This window comes from Alosa alosa, chromosome 18 (assembly GCF_017589495.1).
Source record: "Alosa alosa isolate M-15738 ecotype Scorff River chromosome 18, AALO_Geno_1.1, whole genome shotgun sequence".
In the NCBI taxonomy this organism is placed as follows: domain Eukaryota; kingdom Metazoa; phylum Chordata; class Actinopteri; order Clupeiformes; family Clupeidae; genus Alosa; species Alosa alosa.
In genome coordinates this window covers 14,691,190-14,703,505 of record NC_063206.1, presented here as the reverse complement: position 1 = coordinate 14,703,505, position 12,316 = coordinate 14,691,190, and the positions used below count along the sequence as shown (strand labels likewise).

At 46.4% G+C, this 12,316-nt stretch overlaps 1 protein-coding gene across 5 annotated transcripts; it reads right to left on the bottom strand.

Moving 5' to 3' along the window:
- Positions 1 to 490: 490 nt before the first annotated feature.
- Positions 491 to 9,249, bottom strand: si:dkey-191g9.7. 5 transcript variants are annotated; one of them, XM_048270194.1, is made up of 4 exons: positions 9,028 to 9,249; positions 7,994 to 8,049; positions 5,670 to 6,264; positions 491 to 2,674 (listed from the first exon to the last, which is right to left on the bottom strand). In XM_048270194.1, the coding sequence occupies exon 4, from the start codon at positions 2,665 to 2,667 to the stop codon at positions 1,027 to 1,029; it is 1,641 nt and encodes a 546-aa protein (XP_048126151.1). In that variant the 5' UTR covers positions 2,668 to 2,674; positions 5,670 to 6,264; positions 7,994 to 8,049; positions 9,028 to 9,249; the 3' UTR covers positions 491 to 1,026. The 5 variants fall into 5 exon arrangements, with proteins under 5 accessions (XP_048126151.1, XP_048126149.1, XP_048126152.1 ...); XM_048270192.1 differs by having other exon boundaries at positions 9,039 to 9,249; XM_048270195.1 differs by lacking the exon at positions 7,994 to 8,049.
- Positions 9,250 to 12,316: the final 3,067 nt, after the last annotated feature.

Here is a 12,316-nt window from a genome sequence, read left to right as displayed (position 1 = left end):
TTTCCAACAAGTTTTGTTAACATTGTACCGGTAGCTTTTGCGATATTGTTGACAGCCCTACCTTACCGCAGTAGGGTGCAGTAAATGGAAGCTTTTAGCAGCGCACGCCACTAACGAAAAACGGAAAACCACCAGGACAAACCACTCAGGGGTGTAGTCTACTCTGGAACCATCACTAGGTCACTAATTTGTGCGTTATTTACGTTTGATTACATTTCAGATGCGTGTTGGTTTCCTGTAGCCCTAGTCTAGCGCTTTTTTCTTTCTTTATTTTTCCGTATATTGGGGGGGACATTTTGGTCATATTTGAATATTGGGTTCACGATTTTGAGATGCACAGATTCCCAAATGAACGCATATCCACAGATTTGGTTAGAGTGGTGAAATACATTCACACCGCTGACATTATATTGAGGAAAAAGTATAGCCAACCAAGCTCAAGTAGCTCAGTGTAGCCAGATGGACCTTACGTAGGCCTAAATTAGGACTTTAAAAAATATCGGCGCAAATTATCGGCCAGAATTCTGTTATCGGACTGATAATAATATTTTCATTTTTTCACTTATCGGCCAATAATATATCGGCCGCTGATATATCGTGCATCCCTAAATTTCACACATTGTGTTTTTATCTGGAAACTGCAAGGACAATGACAAATACCTTTACCTGTATGTCGCATCAATAGCCCTTTGTGACAACCTGTTGTCTAAGTGTGGTAGCATAAAACTAAGGAAAACAGGCACATGTCGTAGCCAAAGTTACCCTCCTTCTTACCAATTCAGTGAGCTATTGGCTACTCCAAAAAAATTAATCCATCATATTTTTCCATATGTGACGTAATGTAATTTTCATCTTATAACAGTCCTGTTAAATGTAGCAGTGTTTCATCCAGCTAAATCAAATGCTTTCCAAACAAGCTTTTAGTGTGTTTTTGTGTGACTGTGTACATGTATTTTGTGAGGTTACATGTTTACAAAATGTCCTACCACTTTGCCTGTACAACTGTCTAATAGAAGAGTCCCCTCCTCAGTCCACGGCATTGGTGGTGCGCGTACAGCACCCCGGGCCCGTCAGCGACCCTCGTAGGGATCCCATGAGTCCCCCTCTCTTCCTGCGCCGGACGGCGCTATCGCTGCCGGTCCCTGTTCCGGTTCCTGTTCCGGTCCCTGTGCCGGCAGTGCCCTGCGAGGCGCTGGTGTTCTGGCGGGAGAGCTTGGCGGCGCGGCTGGCCGTCTCCTTGATCTGCAGCTCCAGGTGTTTCTGGATGGCCAGGCCCAGCTCCTCGGGGTCCACCGAGGCGCCGTACACCTCCCAGGTCATGCCCTCCGCGTCCCACTTCACCTCCTTCACAGGCGACTTGGACTGGACGGCGCCGCTCTTGCCCGCGGCTGGCTCCCCGTTCACGGCCCCGTCGTCGTCCGCCAAGCACACCTCGGGGTACATGTGGAGCGGCGGAGGCGTCTTGGCCACCTGCTCCGCCTGCACCCCCACGTCCCTCAGCTCCGTGCGGGACGTCATGGTGCCCGCATCCCTAGTGGCGACGGCGGTGGCAGTGGTCAGAACGAGGTGGTGGCCCTCGTCGCCCACGTGCGGCTGGCTGCCGGCGCGGTGCAGGGCCGGGGCGTTGGGCCAGGTGCAGTCCAGGTTGCAGCAGCGCAGCATGCGCTTGGCGTCCAGGCCCGTCTCGCTGATGGAGGAGATGAGGCGCGGCAGGGCGAGCATCTGGGCCTCGGCGCCCGGCAGACCCCGCGGTGCCGGCACCGGCAGCAGCTGCACGGCGGAGGGGATGGGCTGGTGGTGGCAGTAGGCGGCCAGCGTTTCCTCCATCGCCCCGGGCACCATGGCCACGCCGTACGGGCCGCAGCACACCGCCTCTTCGTAGTGCGGGTGCCAGGACTCTGCGGCCCCCTCGCAGGGCGTGTTGGACGGCACCACGGGGACGCAGCCGTGCTGGGGTTGAGGCTGGAGCTGCGGCGTGGGGCTGGGGCCCCTAGCTGAGGTGGTGAGACTCCCACTCTGCTGCAGCTGCAGAGCCTGCTTGCACACCAGGCCCGGGCATGGCTGCTGACCATAGCAGTGGGCTTCATGGGCCAGGTGAGCTGGGTGAGATGGCGAAGCGGTGGATTCACAGTGGGGGTGCGGGACGGGACTCTCCCGCAGAGCACGCAGCGTGTCCGAGTGGCTCCGCTGCACGGGCAGGGCGGCGGGGGCCAGTCTGTGCCCGCTAAGGTCCCTCTGGGAGCAGGAGGAGCCCAGTCCTCTGTCCCCACAGCAGGGGGCGCCATGGTGCTGGTGATGCTGGGGCAGCTGGTGCTGGTAGTGGTGGTGGTTCAGGTCCCCCTCCAACAGCGGCAGTGCTTCCATCCCTGTGTGCGGCTCTGCCATGCTGCGCGGTCTCCCCGCGTTACGGACCACTGGGTGATCAGGGGTGCTTTCAGCGCTGTGGGCACCAACTCGAAGAGTCTGCTTGCCGCCGTTCTGGGCGTCTGTTGGCAAGGAACCGGCGCCGGTCGGGCCCTGGTTGGCCTTGTCCAGTTGATGGGGAGATGTCACCATGTCTGTGGAGCTCTTGGATAGGGACAGAGCGTCTGTGGTGACCCTGGGATCTGCTGGGGAGGAAGCCCCGGATGGGTAATGCTCTGACTCAGGACACTCTCTTTCTGCCATAGGGCACCTGGGATGCATCAAAGAAACAATGGCTTTTAATAATAACTTACATATGGACCCTTTCAAGAGAGTTCCATTATCAGCATCATAGTTGGCCCCACAAGACTTCCTTTTTAACATTCCATATGTTATCTTAATGCAGAGGAAGTAGATTGGGGCCCAAATAGAACGTTCAAGCATTGTTTTTGTTTTTATTGTTGAAAGGGTCTATAAATATATTACAAAGAGTTTATCATGAGAATATTTCCTGGAGCCTAGATTAAAAGCTTTTTTTCAGCACAGATTTTCATTGAAGTGTTCTTTTAGCCCTACAGTAGATTAGGCTTAATCCAGGAGCAGGAAACTAGCCCTGTATGTCTGATATTCAGCTTTGTGTCCTTTAATTAGTTTCAAGATGAGTCATCATCATGCACCTTTAAAATGGTTATTACACCAGATACCAGTTGGGATCCTTTCAAATGAAATGACATTGTATTCTTAATGTGAATGTAAATATTTTCTAGTGTCAGTAGTAAATTCAGGCCCAGAAGTACAGGTTTGTCATGATGTAAAGGAGGGTTCATAACTGACTTAATAATTAATGATGCACGATTCATCATTGTAGGGGAGTTTGCAGGTGGCATAGGAGGTATCTCCAAGATCTCCCGCCTGAGACTGTACAGTGTTTGTTGTCATACTGCTAGCTTCTCCACCTCAATCACCTTGTGATGTGGGCACCAAGGCAGGCTTAGCCAAACTAGGCCACAAAGGCAGAAAAGCCGGTGACTCCCGTCACCAAATTACAGAGCAGCAGACGGATCGAGCCAGGGGTACAAACAACTGAGGCCCTCTCCTCCTCACAATGGCTAGAGATTAAACCGATGAGATTAGGTGAAGATCTGGGTCTGTCTGTGCCAGTCACAGAGATTACATGGGCAAAGTAAGGCAGCCTTGACTATGGTGACAAAGCAGTCCAGTGAGTGACTATGTGTGTTCTGACATCAAACAAAGGCATATGTCATGCAGGTGTCAAGAGGCAAGCCGAGGCACCTCCTGTGAGCCTTGTTTTTCATCCACAAACAATCTCAACATGGACTCATGTCCCTGGTATGGTTTTATGATTGCAGTGATCACTGGGTGATAACCACTTTTTGAACTTCAGTCTTTACTGTAGAGAGAGTGCCAAAAAAGGAGGAGTATGACCACAAACAAACCAGCTGAGGAGCCAGCAGTCTCTCCTCAGAGTTCCTCTTACTCATCTATAAATGTCTTTTGAACAGCAAGCCCAATACAGCAATCACACACACACACACACACACACACACACACACACACACACACACACACACACACGGTCACATACAGATATATATTTATAGATATTTATATATATTTATATAGACCATCCAAATAACCTCAGAAGCCCTTTGATTCTGGTTTAGCTGGACCCAAACGTGCTCTTTAAGTAAGGGCTCATCCCAGAGAGCCTTTTAGTGAGCTGGTTGAGCTATCAAAGAGCAATGTGCTGACAACACACACAGAGAGAGACTCGACCCAGGGAACTGAACGCCTTGGGCTTTGAGCTACCGAGAACCATTCCCATGGTGCACCTCTCCTACCCTTTTGTCTGGGCTCCGCAGGGACAAAAGGCCAAAGATGGAGCAGCAAAAATGACAATAACCCCAACCAAATGTATGATGCTTATCTGACCCCACCACCACTATGTGCAGTTGTCAGTCAGGTGATCTGCCGCTGCTGTCATGTCCACGCAGAACCAATCACAATGCAGCGCTGTTGCCTCGACCAATAGGATTCATGATGGGGACTGTGACTGAATCCAGTGGGAGAAAGTGACTGAAGAATAAAAAATGGAACCAGTTGGAGAGAGAGAAAGAAGGAGACTTGCATGAAAAGCAGTCCTAAACAGAGTGCAGTGGAATCACAAAATCCAGACGACACCCCAACCCCCAGCCTCACAAACAGCCGCAGGTGTGACTGTTACTCAGTGACTAATGGCCCGAGAGCGGCCAGTCGGATGCTGAGGTCAGCGTGCTTGGAAACGGCCAATTTATCCGCGACATCCCTCCAGGCTCTCTCTGGCAGCTTAGAGGCAGCTGGAGCGCCACAGCCCCTAGAACAACACCGCCTGAGCTCAAGTGACACACCTCAACCTGTGAGGGAGAACCCAACAGGAATGCTATTTGTGTGTGTGTGTGTGTGTGTGTGTGTGTGTGTGTGTGTGTGTGCCATTAACTGATAACTGAAGCTGAATGAAGAGTAAAATCTATTAATATGAATGATGCACTGACTGGAGAGCACTTGTACGTTGTTCCTGTGACAATGACAATAAAGATCTATTCTATATGGAACGATGGAGTTATCCAAAGTACATCATTCATACTGTATATGACGACAAACGACAATATGTATGTATATGCTGTATATGAGGATATACGTGTGCAGGGTCATTTTGGGGCTCATGAGTACAACAATGACTGTACAACCTTTTAAAAGAATTGGTGAGATCGATATGTTACAGATCTGTTGTGTGGATGACCACTGCCACTGTTTGTAATCATGTGAGGCTAAGGCACAGCATAGCCTGTAAATGTACACCGACCGCTTCTGACGCCAGCAGAGCAGAGTGAGAGGGAATGAGAGAGAGAGAAAGATAGAAAGAGAGAGAGTGAGAGAGAGACGGAGTGTGTGAGGCGTGTGGCGTCTCACTGGGAACATGCCCAGGTGATCAGTGTGTGGTTTGGCTCATTCAAGGCCTGTCTGCATTTTCTCTCTCCTATATGTGCTAAAAATACACCGCAAGGTAACACTGCCCCCCACACACACACTCCCCTCCAGCACCTCCACCCACAGTTGTCCACAACCACCCCTCCACCCAGACCATTCAACACCACCCTCTCCCTTCAACCCCTTGACTGATTGACAGACATCTGATCTGTGGTCTCTGACAAAAGGCATTGTATTGTGTGGTCTGAAATGGAAAGAGATAAAGAGGTTCATCTTACCTTAGGAAGGAAAAGAGTAAGGAATGTGTCTTCCCCTTTGCCTCTTGTTTTCTCTTCTCTCTCTCTCTCTTCTTTTGATCTGTTTCTCTTCTTCCTCTCCTCTCCAGGCCGGTCTCTCCTGCTCACCTTGCCGTTTCCTACTAATGTCGGAGTTCAGTCATCTCCCAGCCTTCCCAGTGTGTGCATCAGAGCGGACCTTGAAAAGGTGGAGAGCAGACGGTCTCTGCTCCCTCCAGCTCATCCACAGGTGACCCCCCTTTCTCCTCTCCTCTCTCTCTCTCTCTCTCTCTCTCTCTCTCTTTTTCGTCTTGTTTCTCTCTTTCGTCTTGTTTCTCTCTCTCACACACACACACACACACACACACACAGATACACTTACGCACGCACACGAACACGAACACTCACACACTCAGTCACTCGTTCGCCTCGGCAAACCCCACCCACCCCTGGTCAAGTCTCCTCCTTCACCACCGTCCTCCTTCTCTCCTCCCGGCAATAAAGAAAAAAAAGATGGAGGCTGCCTCAGGATAATCTCTTCTTTCATCTGATTACAAACGAGAGAGAAGTCCCGCGTTGTGGATCTTCAAATCCTCATCTGAGGAAGAAAGAGAGAGAGAGAGAGGCAGGCAGACAGACAGTGAGTGTCCGTGTGTGCGTATGTGTGTGTGGTGTATGTATGTAGGGTGTGAAGTATAGGGGGTTGGGTCTGTGTATGGTGTGGGGTGGGGAGGGGAGGGGAGGGTGTGTGTAGAGGCTCTGGGGAGGATGTGTGTGTGTGTGTGTGTGTGTGGGGGGGGTTGAGGGGAGAGGAGATGCTCTGATAAAAAAAACATGTACTGCTCCTGTCACCTCGTTCACCTGAGGGAAGGCACTAACGAGAGCGGTGCATGAATGAACGTCACCGAGAGAACGGACAGGAGGTGTTTCCAAAATGTCCACCCACTTCCACTGACACAGTCACTGTTTCCTGCACTATCCTTCTTCCATCTCTCTCATTCTCTCTCTCACACAGACACAGTCGCACACCTCCTCCCTCCCATCTCTCTCTGTCTCAATATATTTCTCTCTTACACACACACAAACATTCACACAGTCACAGCATTAGCCATCTCTTTCACTTCCTCTCTCTCTTTCTCACCTATCCCCTCTCCTTTGCTCTGCTGGTTTCGTCTCACTGTCGCTAACCATCACTCTCTCTCTCTCTGTTGCTATGGAAACAGCATTGCTCAATGGGAGCCCAAATGAATGTTCATTTTTGTATGCTTCTCCATGGTGACAGACAGGAAGTAAATCAGAAAGGCAAAACCCTATTCATGCTTGTCAAGTAATGAGTGTAAATCTACTTATGGTGCACAACGCTTTTGCATTTATTTATTTGTGTTGGAGAAGCCCCGGCCAAAGATGACAAGAGCCTGTGTACTCTCAAACAGCCTCAACCGGATATGAAGCAGCCCGAGACGCCTCCTTACCACGTTTCAATTAAACGTCTCTCTTGCATACACACAATGTGCCTGATCACATGTTAAAAAGTTTACCAGTTTCTCTAGCCTGAGTGCACAAACTTTGATCAAAGAATGCATCAAAATGCACAAATCCTTTGCACGCACAAAATGCAAAATAACTTCATGATCAATTGAGCTGTTGCATGGCGCGTGAGTTTTTTCTCGCTGATAGAATTGTCACGAGAAGCTTTACTGCATGGCTGAGTGCACAGGATCTTCCTCCAAAGTTTGAACAGCAAAACAACAAGGAGGGGAAACATTCTGCTGTGTGATAGCCCATATCCAGGCTGTAATTCATGCTCTGTTTTTATCTCCACCACCTCATCTATGCCATAGGACTTCTTTGCATGAGGCCAACAACTTATGGGGACATCATATGAATAACAATGACAATGTGGAATGGGTTTTTAATGCCAAATTTGGATGTTCAGTTCAGTCCCATAAGCATGCCCAAAACCAAGGGATATGAATAGATTGTATCAGATGCTGGCAGTTGATTGTTGACAAGCATGTTTAATCCCTGGGACCTCGAGAAATGTTGTTTGCCTTGTTTTTAATCCATGGTGAAAAATTCAACAGGAGAAATGTGTGGAAATCTCTCATAGGTTTGTATTGTAAAGATTAGTATTTGGAAGTGGTAAAGATTGCCATTCGGGCTGTATAAGCACTGTGAGTAAAGTCTTGTAAAGGTGTCAGTGTGTCTCTGTGAGTTACGTGTGTGGGTGTGTTTGTACCTTATTGTGTGTAAATGAATGTGTGTGTGTGTGTGTGCACATGGCTGTTTGTGTCTGGTTATATGTGTGTGGTGTGGTGTGGGATTACCCGAGCATCAGAGTTCCCACTAAGACAGCTGAACATCTGGAGAGGAACAGTCACAGCTGTGAGAGGATTAAGCTCTTGTCAGTGCGAACAGAAAAGCCCCTGTTTTAGACCGAAGGATTCCACAGAGACAACCGTGCCTTGCATAGGGCTCAACACAAAGGCACCTAGCCCCAAATAAATCCACCGACACAGTAGGAAAGGAGAGAGGAGGTGATCACGCTTAGTGTTATAACTCTTGGCATCTGCTTTAAGACTAACAAAAGCTGTTCAGGATATTTAAATCAGTCACATCACCCATCTGTGTGTGTGTGCATGCAATCATATGTGTTTGTTAATGACTTGCTAAAAGACCTAATGAAGCTTACTTAAAACATCTCTGTTCCTTCAATTACATAACACTCACTCAACCATATAAACATGGCAGTCTACCTTGGACATGGAATATATTTACTTATACATTTAAACTTAAGAAAGTTCATTGGATATGATTGGAGATAAGATTCCCCCAACCCATCTGTTCTGCTGTGCCAATAAAGTGTGTCCTTGGCTGAGGACTCTGACCTCTGTCAACCTTTTCTCATCATGGAGCAAGAGGCAGGAGACCCAAACAAAGAAACTATCCCCATAAAGGTCACAGCTGAAACCAAGCTATTGCCATCACATTGAGGAAGAACATTGATAGATTTGAGGCTACTGAAATTGCTGGCGTGCAGAGCAAATCACTGGAGTGAAAGTGCCACACACGCTGTATTTATTATCACAGAGTACATAAACCCAACGGCACCTTTGCACAGTAAAACCATCTACACCAGACAGCAAACCATCTTGCACATTCACACACTTTCATAGAGGGAACCTTTTATGAATGTCTTTACATTTTCTAAGCAGATGTGTTCCACTATTTCAAATTATAAAGTCCCTCAGTGATGTGCCTCATACAGCACCGTAACTTGCTCTGGGTGATATGGACACAAAAAGTAAATTTTTCAGTATATATCTATGTTTTTTAGAAGAAAGTTTGAAGTGCTGTTTACCTGACACTCACCTGATTGTGTCTGCAGGTGGATTGATTTTTCTTGCTGGTGCTGCTGCGGTGGGTTGATTTCTCTTGTGACTGTCCCACACACCTGTTGTTGTGAAATGTGTCTGTTTTTGCTGGTGCGAAATGCTCTGTTTGCTGGTGTAATGGCAGTTCCAAAGTACACCATTGTTTTAGTTGCTCTGTCTGACACGCCCTCTTACGCAAACGCACACCACACACGGATACAAACACACACACTTTGAGTGTGCACTTTCTCTCTCGCTCTCTCTCACTCTCTCACACACACACACACTCTGAGTTTGCTCTTTCTCATACACAGATGCACAGTATGGTGGCATAGGGGGTAGCAGCTGAAGCATGAGAACATATGTTATAACTCTGGCCCACTGTATTGGAACATTTAGAAAGTGCTGAGTTTGTTTGTTTTTATTTTCTAACTAAGTACATTTACTTGATTTTTGAGTATCTGTACTTTACTTGAGTATTACTATTTTTGGAAACTTTTACTTCACTACATTTGAAAGACAAATACTGTACTTTTGACCCCACTACATTTGAAATATGAGCATGAAGTATTTGTTACTTTTAATGAGTCTTTGAATGCAATAATGCGGCTGAAGTTATTTTTTTTCCAATAGTCCAATTTGAACTTGGCTGAATTGGCTGTAAGGATGGTGACAATAGATTCATCAGAACATCCTCCATGTAGCCTGGGAGAACTACACAAACCTGTTTGCAATTGAGACTTGAGAAGTGGTCTGGTGTTTACCAGGTTATCCTCCATGATCATTGTGAAACTGGAATGAAATTAGACAATCACCTGACATTCACCACATACGGTAGATCTTTAGCATACATAATTAAACGTCTACTCAAAACTAAGTTATCTGGTTTTGAATTTGGCAGTTAAAATGTTTTTAGATTTGTGAACAGAGAATAAATAATGATTTAAATTATATTATTGCATCCATTTGAACAGTTGCAAGGTTATGGAAATAGGTAGAATGTTTTTGTTGGATGTATGAGTGACCAAATGATGTATACCCTATTACTGTAATGACCAAATAAAAATTACATTACAATACATTAAAATGGACACATACTTGTACTTCTGAATACTTAAGTATTTTTAAAAGCAAACTTCTGTACTTCAACTTAAGTAAAAATCTGACTTTCTGCAACTTTCACTTGTATTGGAGTAATATTTGACAAGGTGTATCTACTTTCACTTGAGTAAAAGGAATTGTGTACTTCGTCCTCTGCATTCAGTGCCTCAGCTGATCAGGTTTCCACTTTCCTCTCTCTCTCCTTCTCTCTTTCTCTCCATCTCTCTCTCCAGCAGCTTAGGGATTCCGTGACCCACAGTCTGAAGGGTCATAGGGCGGCGGTCAAACGTGCCAATTGAGTTTCAGATTAAAGGGTGGCCAAAGTGTGTGGGTGTTTGTTTGTGGGTGGGGGCACGTGACCAATGGTTCACAATGGATGTGTGGTTTTGACCCCATCACTCATCAAAACAGTTGGCATCCTCATCACCACCACCTCTCATTTGATAGCCTCACTTGTGCACAACTCCAAATAGACAATATTGGACAAAACCTCCCCACAAATGACTGATCCAGCCTCCTCAATAGCACACGCCGACTGTTTTCAAAAGCATTTTCATACACAAATGTAACATCAAGTAGAATTGAATTAAGAATTGAATAGAAAGACAATTAAAAGAATGAACAAAGATCTATAATAACAAAAGAAAATAGATTTGATGACACTTAAGAGCATACAATGATCAGTAAATTATATAAAAAAAAACACATCTGAGTCTTAAGTCTGTAATGCAAGACCCCATAGCCAATGTAGAGAAGAGACCTCAGCATGTGCTTCACAGTGGTGAAAAGGCCATCACATTTAGGGGCGGGGACCGTCCGACATGTCCCCAGCTGACCTCTACTCTGTGATGGCTCTGCTCTTCTTCTCAACCACTTCATAAATATTCAAGTTTATGTTAAACAAGTAATGCTTGTTTTTCCCTTGTGATTGGCCACAGATTGTGGGTGTGAGGCACTGACAGAGGTGAGAAAAAAACTGATTTGTGAGAGATCCAGATGTAACAGAGAGAAAGAGAGTTGTGAGACAGTGCTGTGAGACTCTGTCAGCACTCTCAGCTCATTGGGTGCAATAAATGAGCGGTTGCCATGCCAACTGACACCACACAGGCACTTGCTGTGGTGAGAAACACTTCAGTGAGTGGCATGGGAGACTGCCAGACATCATGTAAAACAAAACAACAGTGTGTGTGTTTGTTTTGTCCGTTTTACTGCCCATATGTGCTGGTCACATACTGCCCTCAGTGAGAGGTAGACAGACACTGCCATGGATTATGATGCTTGCTAGCTTGTTTTTGGAATCAATTTGAGTATTATTTGAGTTAGATATGGTTTATTTCTACTGATTGTCACACAGGTTGCTCTATCAGATGGTGCGGTAGATGAGATGGACGTGCTGTCTGTGTGCTAGTGTAAGGAGCAGAAGAGTGTGTGTGAACATGGTAAGTGATAGACGGGACAAATGAAATATGGAAAGAGAGAGAGGGTGATAGAGAAGGATAGTGAGAGAAAGAGGGGGGTGATAAGGAAGGATGGAAAGTGAGAGAGAGAGAGAGGGAGGTGACTGAAAGAGAGAGACATGATGATGCCTAGGCTGGCAGCCCACTTCCTCACTCTCCCACAGAGATGGCCCATATGCTGCCCACAGACTGGGCAAGGACTTGCAACAACAACAACAACACACACACACACACACAAATGTATGATGTAAATGTACAAATGTAAATGTGAACACACAAATTATGCACACATGGACAAAGCACACGTGACAGAAAAACAGATTTAGAAGTTGACATTGGACACACAAACACCCAGCACTCCTGTAGCAAACATTCACAACCGTGTCCTTCCAGTTTTTTTGTCAGTCTCAGAAGTTTCACTGATGTGTTTCTTCATCAAATTACTGTAAATATTCCAGCCCCGAGCAAAACACCTTATACAGGTGTATACATAAAATAACAAGAAAAAGATTTACTCTCCGCAGGCATTGAGTAATAGGTCACATTGTGTAAGAGTCCAAATTCTCTGTATTCTGTGGATGGTAGAGACTGCCTTTATGAATAAGTTTTTGGCATATATATGGTGATAGCAATATTTTTTTTTATAATTTAATTACAAGACTAGTTTCAGTTAGCCATGTGGCCCCTCTTGGCATTAAACAGAGACACCCTCCCCTCC

Excerpts from the sequence above, each read along its gene's own strand:
- si:dkey-191g9.7 (XM_048270194.1), bottom strand. The coding sequence starts at position 2,667 with ATGGCAGAAAGAGAGTGTCCTGAGTCAGAGCATTACCCATCCGGGGCT.